Here is a 13,353-nt window from a genome sequence, read left to right as displayed (position 1 = left end):
GGCACGTGTGCCGTCGCCCCAGTCCTAGGCCTTCAGCTGGGTTCTATAAAACCTTTTTGCTTTAGGCCTCTGCCGCCGTGTACCCCCCCAAAAAAAGGTTCAATCAATCAATCAATTTCAACTTCTCGTGGGAAAAAAAAAGTTCTCACAAAGTTGGAATTGATTGAACTTTTTACTCCCACCCAGTCTGTCCTTACCACTGCAGCCACGCCCACCCAGCACCCAATGATACATAAGTGGGTTTTGGGGGTTGCAGTTTGGGCACTTGGTCTGTAAAAGGTTCTCCATCACTGCTATAGGGCTTCCTACTTGAGCAGGGGGTTGGACTAGAAGATATCCACGGTCCCCTCCAAGTCTGTTATTCTGACTCCCCAAGACACAAAGTGCCTTGTCCTTGTCTCCTTTCCACCTGGAGAAGCTGGGGACCAGACCTAAGGCCTTTGGGGTAGCATAAATTAAGGGGACCATCATGATCATCCAGCCAGAGGACGTGTCCATCCCGGCTGAAAACAGTCTACTGACACCAGTAGAGGCTTCCTCTAAGCCACTCAGGCTGGAGTCTTTGCTAGGTCTTCATAAGAGTGTCACAGACTGTCACCTTCTACACACAAGGCAAATTGCATTGCTATTAAGAACAGGTACAATAAGATTCTAGTCCTCATTAATCTAAATAAAGGCACAAAACTGTACTCTAATTAAAAAATCACCAAGGAGGAAACCTTACCCTCACCAGAATTGGCAGGGCAAGCTACTACAGGTAGTCCTCAACTTATGACCATTAATTTAGCAACCATTTGAAGTTACAATGGCACTGAAAAACATGATTTCTGACTAGTCCTTGCGCTTACAACGGTTGCAGTATCCCCATGGTCACATAGTTGTGATTCGGGTGCTTGGCAACCATTGTGCATTTACGATAGTCCCAGCATTCCAAGGTCACATGATCACCATCTGCAGCCATCCCAGCCAGCTTATAACATGCAAAGTCAGTGGGGAAGCCAGCAGGAAAGGTTGGAAATTGCGGTGGTGATGACTTTTCCAGTCCCAACTGTGATCATAGTTCCAGGACTATCTATATAAACAGGCAGCAAACCCACACTCCCTCACACTGATGATGTAACCTAGCTGGATAATGAAATGTCTGGAAACAAACAACCCAGCTCAGAGAGCATCAAGCACTCCACATCAAAACATCAGCACATAAGGGGTCAAATTAGGCCACTAGCCATCTAGACCAGAGGTCCCCAACCTTTTGAGAACCAGGGACCGGTTCCTTGGGGAGGTTTTTCTGCAGACCCGAGGGGGCATAGTTTCATGTACTGCCTGCATCCCGCGGATGGGGCTTTGCTTGTTTGCGCGGCCCAGTTTCTGGCATGCTGTGGCCCAGTGCCAGTCCATGGACCAGGGGTTGGGGATCCCTGATCTAGACCATTGTTCAAATTCTAAACTTTCAGAAAAGATCTCTTCAAGCCATCTGGAGTTGTCAGAATGCAACTTGTGTCTTGTTATAGACTTGTCTTTCTTCTGCTTAAGTTTTTTTTGGGGGAGAAATCTACTAGGAACAAAAGGCTAAAGTGGAAAATTCAGGGTCTGGATCATGGTGCCATTTTGTAGCTAAGTTCACATAACGTGAATTTAGGATTCAGATCAACAAAGTCAGATGGACCTTTTTTAACATATGGTGTTATCTCCAGGGGCATTGGGAGGGTTAAATTCAGAAGGAGTGTCACAATGCAAGCCCTGCCCCTTTTGAGTGATGCCTGGACATAAGGGGCAGGGTTTGTATCTTGACACTCCATTTGCTATGTCTAACCACCAATGCTCCCTCCAACACCTGCAGCCGGTAAGCAACCTCTTTAAGGCTTGAAATGTTGATTTGCTTCAGGCAACAGAATACAGAATGGAAGGGACCTTAGAGGTCTTCTAGTCCTGCTACGTCAGAAGGTAGAAAAGGCAGGAAAGTTCTTGATGAAAGCAAACGCGAAGCCCTAATTTCTGTAGGCACTACGCTGAAATGTGACCGAGTACCCTTTATTTTATACTGATTTGCAAATTCTAAAGTAAAATCCCTCTCTTTATTTAGAAGCCTTTAATAAACTCGGGGCAGCTTATAAAACCTTAGATTTGCACTACTTGGATGATTTTTGCAAGAAACCTTGGTTTTAATGCAGTTAAGGCCTTGACGAGTCTCATGAAGCCAATTTGCACACGGGCAACTGAAAGGGATTTGGTTCCTGACATAAATCCAGTAGCTTTCAAATATTCTTACCTTCAGAGACCCAATCCCACAATTAATTATCCACTGCCCTAGAACTGTGGAATCAGCACAAAGGATTCCACGGGACCATTCACTTATGAAACTAACCAGGTAAGTTTAATTTTGGCACGTATGCAAAATGATCTGTGGTGCATAGGAACGGCTGCACTGAAGTTGCAGGTTGCATTATACCCTCACCCGAAATATCCAAGAAGCTGCGATAGGCCCCAAGTTAGGGTGCTACAAAAAAAAAAAAGGATATTCACCCAGACAGAGACGTTTTCCAGGGAGGTGCCTTTTACAGGTCGTCCTTGACTTGCGACCACAATCGAGATCAGAATTCCTGTTGCTAGGCAGGGCGGTTGTCAAGGGAATCATGTCTGATTTTACAACCTTTTTGCCCCAGTCGTTAAGCAAATCACTGCAGTTAAGTGAATCACACGGTCGTTCAGTGAACCTGGTTCCCCCCCCACCACCACCATTGACTTTGCCTGTCAGAAGCCAGCGGGGAAGGGCAGCTGGTTGTCAGTCAGGGACTACCTGTAGAGGTCCACCCATAGAACGGAAAGCAAAGTGCCGCATCTGTATTTCATACTCGGTAGCTGTAAGAGACACAACCACTAATCATCACAGCTTTTTAATGTAACGATCATGGCTTAATTGCCATCGTCTTCCATTCAAAGCACCTGAAGGCAGGACAAGAAGCAACGGATGGAAACTACTCAAGGAGAGAAGCAACCTAGAACTAAGGAGAAACTTCCTGACAGTTAGAAAAATCAACCAGTGGAACAACCTGCCTCCAGAGGTGGTGAATGCTCCAACACTGGAAGTTTTTAAGAAGAGACTGGACGGCCATTTGCCTGAAATGGTATAGGGTTTCCTGCCTGAGCAGGGGGTTGGACTAGATGACCTCCAAGGTCCCTTCCAACTTTATTGTTGTTGTTGTTGTTGTTGTTACTATAACCTTGCTGGCTTAGACTACTGAACCCATCTGCTGCTTGTAACCAAGGATCAATATGATGCCAGTTGGAGACCCTGAAGAGAGGCAGAGAAACATTTCTCTGGATATGCTTCTCTTTAATTTCTTGTTCAGCAGCAGACTCTCTCTCAACCAAGACATTCCATTACCAATTCCCCCGGCCAATAATGACAGGAGGATAACTAGATTTGACTCATGACTCATGAAACCAAGCCTCTTGCTTTTCACAATGTCAACCACATTCTTCTTGGTCTTCGCACAACATTATAGAGCTGTCCTCATGCACAGGTGGTCGGTCGACTTACCGCCTTTCATTTAATGACTGTTCAGTTACAACAGCTCTGAAAAACGTGACTAACGACCGTTTTTCGTACTTATGACCGAACGGAAATTTTGGACTCAATTGCGGTCATAAGTCGAGGAATACCTGTATTCATAGTGCCCTGTCCTCTGAATCAGTAAGTTCCCTTCGGGGAGCGGGGGGACTTACATCAGGGAAATCAGGAGGTTCAAGCAGTTCAAATGACTATAAAGGTTTATTGCAAGCTTAAGCTCTCAACAAGAATCTGAGCCACAGGTAGTCCTCAACGTACGACCACAATTGAGCCCAAAATTTCTGTTGCTAAGTGAAACATTACTTAAGTGGGTTTTGCCCCATTTTGCGACTTTTTTTTGCCAGATTTGTTAAGTGAATCGCTGCAGTTGTTAATTAGTAACACGGTTGTTAAGTGAATCTGGCTTCCCCATTGACTTTGCTTGTCAGGAGGTCACATGACCCCAGGACACTGCAACCGTCATAAATAGGAACCAGTTGCCGAGCAACCAAATGTAAATCACATGACTGTGGGGATGCTGCAACGATCTGCGATGGTCATCAGTGTGAAAAATGGTCATGTCACTTTTTCCAGAGTTGTTGTAACTTTGAACGGTCACTAAATGAACTGTTGTAAGTCGAGAACTACCTGTACTACTGTAATTAGTCAAGGGAAATGAGCAGGAATTAAGGTATTCAAGGTGCGATCGAGTTAGATCTCTTGTAGACGCGCAGGGACTCATGACTGATGACGCATTTGACCCCTTCCTCAAACTCCTGCAATATCATAAGGTAAAAGTAAAGGTTCTCCCGTTTCCAACTCTAGGGGGTGGTGCTCATCTCCGTTTCAAAGCCGAAGAGCCAGCGCTTGTCCAAGGATGTCTCCGTGGTCATGTGGCTGGCATGACTAGATGCCAAAGGCGCACGGAACGCTGTTACCTTCCCACCGTAGTGGTCCCTATTTTTCTACTTGCATTTTTACGTGCTTTCGAACTGCTAGGTTGGCAGAAGCTGGGACGAGTAACAGGCGCTCACTCTGTTACGCAGCACTCGGGATTCGACCCACCAAACTGCCGACCTTCTGATCGACAGGCTCAGTGTCCTAACCCACTGAGCCACCGCGTACCAATATCATAGCTAAGGACTATCAAAAACAACTCCACCCCTGAATGGGCCCAATCCTAGGTGACAACCAACTTGGAGGCCTACCTCTCTCGCGGACAAAATATGCCAGGTAGAGGTCAAGCTCCTTGACCGAGACACTGATGTGGTGTGGCTGGACACAGAGCACAGGGTTGGTGCACTGTGCGGCCTTCACAAGGCGTTCCCCATCGGTGCTCTCCAGGGGGATTCCTTTGAAGAGGATCACCATGACAAGGTCGAGACGCCAGACTTTGTCAGCCTGGCGGAGACAGTCGATTCGGCGCATTTTCCCCTTCTGATCAGGGTTGGAGAGGACGCAGCACGAGGGCTTCTTCCCCGTGATGGAGAGCACAAAGTCCTCCCGGTACTCGGGCCGGATGTCCTTGCGCAGCTTGGCCAGCAAGCGCGAAGCCCACTTCTGCTTCACTTCCGGCTTCTCGTTGAGCAGCTCGTCTTTGACCGCCCGCTCCTCATCTTTCGTCATCCGTTTCTCGTGTTTCTTGAAGTACTTGCGCTTCCGGGCTTGGAGGTTGAACCAGGTGTAGGCGAAGGCCCGAACATGAGGGAGGAGGGCCTCAATGAAAGGATGGAATTCATCCTGAAGGTGGAAATTAAGAAAAAAAGAAATAGTGGTCAGGCATAAGCTGGGCTTGGAAACATTGTTCTACTCCTATCAAACTAACAAAAGGATGTGTGTTGGATTGCCAGGTTCAAACTTTCCCCATGATCACATGACTGGGCTTCGGGTGCTTGATTATGGAAGCAGGAGCCCTGGTGGCCCACTGGTTAAAATGCAATATTTCAGGCTAACTCTGCCTACTGCTGGGAGTTCGATCCCATCTGGCTCAAAGTTGATTCAGCCTTCCATCCTTCTGAACTTAGTAAAATGAGGGCCAGATTGTTGGGGGCAATAGGCTGACTCTGCAAACTGCTTCAAGAGGGCTATAAAGCACTGTGAAGCGGTATATAAGTCTAAGTGCTATTGCTATCACTCCACAGCACTGAAAGAGATACATGGCCTCTTTCAGGGATGAAGGCAGGCCTAAGGTAAAGGTAAAGGTTCCCCCGCACATGTGTGCTAGTCGTTTCCAATTCTAGGGGCCGGTGCTCATCTCCGTTTCAAAGCCGAAGAGCCAGCATTTGTCCAAGGACGTTTCCGTGGTCATGTGGCCGGCATGACTAGATGCCAAAGGCGCACGGAACGCTGTTACCTTCCCTTTCGAACTGCTAGGCTGGCAGAAGCTGGGACGAGTAACAGGCGCTCACTCTGCTACGCGGCACTCGGGATTCAACCCGCCAAACTGCCGATCTTCTGATCGACAAGCTCAGTGTCCTAACCCACTGAGCCACTGTGTCTCTGCCGAAGGCAGGCCTACCCACCTATTTATACAAGGCAGTGTCAATGCCTGTATCAATGCCCAAGGATGTTTCTCTAAAAGTTTTCACCACCAGGCAGCCTTGGAGTCATTCTTGGGAATAGGGTCCCCCTTGGTCTTATTATTCATTTGATTAAATTTGATTGAAATCTTTTGAGCATTTTTAGATGAATGCCTGTGTAAGTGAATGACAATAACAGTAACAGCAGCCACACCAGTCCTTGATTTATGACCACAGTTGGGACAAGAATTTCCATTGCCTAGCAAGGTGGTTGTTAAATGAGTCACACTCTATTTTACCTTTTTTGACATGGTTATTAAGTGAATCACTGCAAGTTAATTGAACCAAGTGGTCATTAAGCAAATTCAGTATCCCCCATTGACTGCTTGTTGGTAGTCTGCTGTGAAGATCAGAAGTAATGACCACATGGCCTCAGGACAGTACAACCATCATAAATATAGGCTGGTTGCTAAGTGCCCAAATTTTGTTCATATGACCATGGGTAGGCTATCATGGTCACAAGTATGAGAACCAGTCATAAGTCCCTTTTTAAACTTTGAACAGTCATTAAACAAATAGTTATAAGTCTATTGTACAGGTTTTCTGTACAATAGTAAATATTTTTGAATATTTTTCTTATAAAATCCACCTGATGTTCTATACTATCTTTCCTTCATGGAATTAGTATATTAAAACTCTGTATTTCATACAAACACAGAGGACAAATTGCTGTATTTTCTTTTAAGCAAAATCTGCCTCAGGAGGCTTCACAGTTGAGCAGATATTGCCTGTTAGTCATTTCTCCAGCTTGAGCAGAGATATTGTCTGTCACCCATAACACCCTGAGGAGTTGATGGGTCATGGATTCCATTTGCATGAACAAAGATAGCCATGCTTGGACACCAGATTATCTCTGTCCTACAAGAAGAGGGAACACAATGCGCCAGATTCAGGGCTACCAGCAAAAATTCAAGCTAACTATAAGCAGGTCTAGACAGCGGTGTCCAACCTTGGCAGCTTTGAGACCTGTGGACTTCAACTCCCAGAATTCCCAGCTGGATGGAGAATTCTAGGAGTTGAGGTCCACAGGTCTTAAAATTGCCAAGGTTGGACACCCTGGTCTAGAAGAAAGGGAATGCTCCTGCAAGCATCTGTTCCCAAGCTCCCTAAAGTTGAAACGCAGGAAGAGCTGGTTTCTCCAGCTTTTAACTTGAGCAAAGCTTCTTGGCAGTTGTCCCATGTGCTTTGCTTCAACTGAAGTAACAGAGGTTTCTCCAGTGAGTCTTCCAACCCCAACGAGAGAGGACAGTTAAGAGTTTCTTTCAGGAAAAGGGAAAGGAAACCAAACGGGCTGCTTAATTTCACAACAAATCGAGCTGGAAGGTCTAAGTAGTAGCTGAAAAGACAAAGAACAGTGACACTCAGATCCAGAAAACTGATGTCAGGGAAGAAGCGATGAGAGGAAAGGGAACCACCTCATGCTGGGCACAGGGGCATTCACACACCCACAGTCACACACCCACAAAATGAGAAAGGGCAGCCTGATGGGGTCAGCATGAAGTTCCACATTGGAGATGGCTGCTAGATTGATGGCAGACTCTACCTCTTCCCCTTTGCTTGCTGCTCTCCACCCATCCAATTTTTTGGTTATCATATTGATGTTTTACTATCACTTCCTTTGTTGTTATTTATTTATAAAATTTATTTGCCACCCATTTTGTATCCTCTCAACAATTATTTTATTCTTTATTTTATTGTCCTGTTATTTTACTTCTGTTTACACACCTTTTCATTTTTCTTCCTTTTTTATTATTGTAAGCCGCCTAGAGTAGCCCTACGGTGAAATACTGTAGGTGGCAAATAAATGTAATACATAATAAATAACAATAATAGTAATGAAGGGCAAGTAAGTAGAGAAGACAAAGGTACCACATCTCTTCTAAACACACCATATTACACTCAGGAATGTCTCCTAAGGGCTCTTGACTAGAGTCTACGACAGAAAGGGTCCTTGCAGGATGGGGTGAAACATTCGTGGGAGATTGGACAGCCAAGTTAAACAGGTTATAACGACACATCTCTATGCCCAAAATGGCAGACAGGGAATTATGGCTTGCTCAGTGGAGCACTGAGTGGATGTGACATACATAAAAATCAAACCTTTGATCTACATAGGCCAGTACTGAGTACAAAGAGTCCTTGACTTGCAACCATTCGTTTAGTGACTTTTCAAAGCTACAATGGCACCCAAAAAAGTGACCTATGACCTTTATTCACACTTACTGTACAACCGTTGCAGCATCTCCATGGCCACATGATCAAAATTCCAGGGGTCATGTCATCACCTTTTGGGACCTTCTGACAAGCAAAATCAGTGGGGAAGCCAGATTCATTTAACAACCATATTACTAACTTAACAACTGCAGTGATTCATTTAATACGTGGAACAAGAAAAGTTGTAAAAGGAGACACAGCTCACTCAACAGCTGTCTTGCTTAGCAATGCAGTAGAAATTTTGGGCTCAGTTATGGTTGTACCTGTTACCTTGATTGACCATAATCAGTCTGGAGTCCTTTCCCAGCTGAAGCAAGAGCTATCAACGATCAAGATACAACACCACCATACACTTACAGTTTATTCACAAGATTAAAATTGTGCACTTGGACGGGCTATGTAGCTCTCTTGTGTTCCTGCATCACACCCAGCCCTGTCTTCAATATAGCAAAGGATGAACTTTTACAGCAGGAATCCTGTTGCTCTAAGTTGCTCCCAGCATGATTGACAACTAGGTCATTCTGTTTAAATTATGATGGGAAACAATGTGAGTGCAGCAGTTTTAGTATGACAGATATTAACTTTCAATGCATACAAGATGGTGCGATAAAGTTGGGAAATTGTGCCATGCCTCAGCATCTATATATTACTCATTGTGATTATCTGTTTATCTGTTTGTCCAATCATGTTAGCCCAAACAATACATTATTTTTGCCATAATTTTTGAATCGAAGTACCTAAACTCTGCTAACTTAAAGAATGTATAAAAAAAATCCAGGACCCACGACTCCTGTGGAATTGAAATTTCCACGATGTTCAGAACAGTTTTACTGACAAAACTGTGGCGGCTGATAAATCCCTGAGATCATGCGATTGTGATTTCCGATGCTTCCTGCCGGTTTCCCACAAGTAAAATCAGTAGGGTAGACAGGAGGAAGTCGGAATAATATTGACTGATGTTTGTTTGCCACAACTACTTTTCTATTGATGATATATATATTATTATTATATGATCACAGGACTGTCCTACATTGGGATAAAAAAGTACGGCTACCTAAAAATTAATATTCATTTTGATCATATCACCTTGCACTACTGCTCTCTCAAAGGATGACCCAATGGGTATATCTATGACTAAAAAGTATTGTGTCTGTAACCCTTAACTGGACAAACCTATGAATTGTGGGGCAACAATTTTTGAACCAAGGTTCCTCAAATGGGCTAATTTACAGAATGCAACCAAAATCTGGGACCCATTACCCCGATGGGATTGAAATTTGACAAATTTGTGGGTGCTTTAGTCTCACCATGCGGTTGTGCCACTGGTTAACCCTCCAGAGGCCCAATAGACCACCCCTTCTTCGGTTACTGGAGACCAGGTAGACCGGTCCCACCCTAGTCCTCCAGAGACTGCACATAGACCAGTCCTACTACTAAGTTAATGAGATAAGAAAATATCTCTAACAGGTGGTTTAGAAGGATTCTAAAACCAAGGAATTCAGAGCCTAAGCAGTCTTTGAGGTTTCTTTGTGTGAAGAGATAATAAAAAAAGCAATGGTATCAGAGGAAAACTGGTCAGGAGGATGTTCCTGCTTTTACTTAAAATCTGGTTCTCCTTTTTGAACTCTTGAAGACATTCCACCAACAGCCAGCTTTGCCACTCCACCCCAGTGCCAAAATGATTTGGCCTCTGTAAAGTATTACTTGGAACGGCTGGCTTCCTCATGCAGCTGGAGATAGCAATCAAAGTTCTACATCACCCTGCTTATTTAAATTGTGCAACATCAGTTGCACACAAACTGCCAGTGGCAGAGCTAGGAATAAAAGAATGCACCCTGAGACACAAACGTTAAGAAAAGATGCATAATCTTGGAAACCTCCCTCCCCTCAGGTCTTACTTGTTGTAATATTTATATAACAGAGAAGAAATATTTTATTAAAACAATTTTACTCTCTAGAACAGTATTTCCAAACTTGGCAATTTTAAGGTTTGTGGCCTTCAACTCTCAGAATTCCCCAGCCACCATGAGCATTCTGGGAGTTGAAGTCCACACACCTTATAGTTGCTCAGTTTGAAAACGCTATTCTAGATGGAAATGCCAAGCCGTGGACTCAGTGAGATCCCAAAGGATCCTGAGATTGCACCACTGAATTTTGGCTGCAAAATTGGCCAGATCAGAGCACCATTTCTTGCTTTTCAAAAAATTAAAGGTGGGGGTGGAAATATCTAGGAGACTTCCCACTTACATTGCACACCTTAATGCCCTAAAAAAAAGTCAATTAAAATTGGCGGCCAAAATTTTGCCACTTGAAAGTTTCCTTCTGCCTTCCAAAATTTGGGAAGCTGAGTTACAACCAGCAGCCCCTCAGATGTTTTCCATTGCTGACTTATTCCAACTTTAAAATATTAATGTAACCACACTAACCAAAATTCAATTTTGCAAAAGGGCTGGATTATAGAAATTAAATGAAACATGAATTTTTCATTTCCAGTAATCTCCAGTTAGGTCTTTCAAAAGGCAGGAAAGAGCTGATAGACTCATCTCCTATGTCCTGTAACAGGCGACATAATTCTGAGTCCCCAGATGTATGTTCCACACAAATGTAGGCAATGTTTGTTGAGAAATTCAAAAACAGTCTGTAAAGAAGACAAGCCTGAAAAAAAAACCCAGTGTTTTTCAAACTTGGCCACTTTAAGCCACATGGACTTCAATTCCAGAACTGAATTCTGGGACTGACGTCTACACATCACAAAGTTGCCAGGTTTGAGAAACATGGATTAACCAAAAGCATTCAAAAATCTTAGTACCTTCTCTTTACTCTCTGAGGTTTTACAAGTGGAACAACATAATGTTTTCAATCCCTATTGGTTTCTGTTAAGAAACTAATTTGGAGGAATTTGTTATTATTCCCCACAAATAAAAAGTAGGAAAAAATGTAAGTGCTCCACTAAGATAATGGATCTCTATTTATACTGCAGTCACGTAGGTTTGTGTTTATATAAATTAATATGAGAAAAGACAATGTCAGTTTGTATTCCGTGTTGTTCTCCTTTAATGATGTTGCATTTTTCTTCATTATTTATTTTCTCTTCCTATCTTTCTCTTCGCATTATATTAAACGGGCACTCAATCTGAAACATGTGAGGTATGATGCGGCTTCTGCTTCATTGGTCCATCACCCTTCTTTCTTTTTCTTGTTTACATCCAGCTCAGAAACAAGTTTTCCAGCAGATTTACAACACAGGCAGTCCTTGACTTATAACAGTCTGTTTAGTGACCGTTCAAAGGGACTTATGACCGTTTCTCACACTTACGACCGTTGCAGCATCCCCATGATCACATGATCAAAATTCAGAGGCTTGACAACTGACTCACATTTGTGACAGTTGCAGTGTCCCAGGATCATGTGATCACCTTTTCTTACCTTCTGACCAGCAAAGTTAATGGGGAAGCCAGATTCACTTAACAGCTGTGAAACTAACAGCTGCAGTGATTCGCCATAACGACTTTGGCAAGAAAGGTCATAAAATGGGGGCAAAGTGAACAACATAAATTTTGGGCTCAATTGTGGCCATAAGTCAAGGACTACCTATACCGCTCCCCTCTTCAATTTACAATAATTCATTTAGTGACCATTCGAAGTTACAGTGGCACTGAAAAACAGTTCTTTAAGAACAGTCCTCACACTTAACCACCATCACAGCGTCTCTACGGTCACATGATCGAAAGTCAGTCACTTGGCAACCAGCACGTATTTACGGCAGTTGTAGCATCCTGGGGTCCTGTGATTGCCATTTGTAACCTTCCCAGCAGGGTTCCAACATGCAAAGTCAATGGGCGAAGCTGGATTCGCTTAACAACCGCAGTGACTTGCTTAACAACCGTGACAAGGAATAGTCATAAAGGCAGGCATGATTCACTTAACTGCCTTGCTCTGCAACAGAAATTCTGGTCCCAATTGTCATAAGGCGAGGACTACCTACTGTAAACATGTATCAACAAACACAATAAGGAACTCTCCACATCATCTTCTAAGTGGATGCATTAAAGTTCTTTTTGCATGCCGATTGCCAATGGGGTCCGACATGCAGAAAAAATGAAGGGTTTCACAGCATCCCAAAGTCCAATCTGTATTACGGTATCAGCTTTCACAAACTACTCTCAATGCATTAACCAAGATGGCACAAGACATTTTGTTATTTTTTGCTCAGTTACCTCTCTGAAAATGCTACCGAAAATAATCTTGATGCATTTGGACCAATGACTGCATCAGTGTGTTTTTCTGCTGAATGTTTTATCAATGCCCATTATTTATTTACTTTCTATAGCTATATACGGTTGCCTGAAAGCAATTTCTGGGCAGTTCACAATACCAAAATAAAAGAACACAATTAAAAACATGATTTTCAAGATACTGTATACACACTGTGAATGTAGAACAAGGGCCTGTGAAGAATAGCTGATAGATAGCCTGAAAAAGCAAAAGATTTGATTATGTTCACATGTTGTACTAAGCCCAGTGGCTTGGTTGATTGTGGCTTAATGTGTAGTATCTGCTGGGCAGGAGATGGAGCTTTAATTCTCCGCTTTCCAGAGAACCAAAAGATGGAAATGACTCTGAAACAGGTAAAAAAGGTAAAGGTAAAGGTTCCCCCGCACATGCGTGCTAGTCGTTTCCAACTCTAGGGGCCGGTGCTCATCTCCGTTTCAAAGCCGAAGAGCCAGCACTTGTCCGAGGACATCTCCGTGGTCATGTGGCCGGCATGACTAGATGCCAAAGGCGTACGGAACGCTGTTACCTTCCCACCGTAGTGGTCCCTATTTTTCTACTTGCATTTTTACGTGCTTTCGAACTGCTAGGTTGGCAGAAGCTGGGACGAGTAACAGGCGCTCACTCTGCTACGCGGCACTCGGGATTTGACCCGCCAAACTGCCGATCTATCTTTGGCTATCTCGAAAAGCTAAGCAGAGTCAGAGCGATTGCTACCTTTGGTGGGAGTTTATACCA

The 13,353-nt window shown here is 43.8% G+C and overlaps 1 protein-coding gene and 1 long non-coding RNA gene across 4 annotated transcripts in view; one reads left to right on the top strand and one right to left on the bottom strand.

Annotated features, from left to right (window-relative positions):
- Nucleotides 1-13,353, bottom strand: part of NFIC (nuclear factor I C) — a 177,949-nt gene that overhangs the window by 94,147 nt on the left and 70,449 nt on the right. For all 3 annotated transcript variants that reach the window (XM_083349806.1, XM_083349805.1, XM_083349804.1), the window contains one exon: nucleotides 4,759-5,290. In XM_083349806.1, coding sequence (XP_083205932.1) covers nucleotides 4,759-5,176 — 418 coding nt within the window. In that variant the 5' untranslated portion in view covers nucleotides 5,177-5,290. The remainder of the gene's footprint in view (nucleotides 1-4,758; nucleotides 5,291-13,353) is intronic.
- Nucleotides 1-13,353, top strand: part of LOC310632811 — a 269,935-nt gene that overhangs the window by 215,989 nt on the left and 40,593 nt on the right. The window lies entirely within an intron of this gene.

Source organism: Vipera ursinii (assembly GCF_947247035.1).
Source record: "Vipera ursinii genome assembly, chromosome: 1".
Classification (NCBI taxonomy): Eukaryota; Metazoa; Chordata; class Lepidosauria; order Squamata; family Viperidae; genus Vipera; species Vipera ursinii.
Note: the sequence above shows the minus strand (reverse complement) of the source record. Positions and strands in the feature narration are given on the sequence as shown.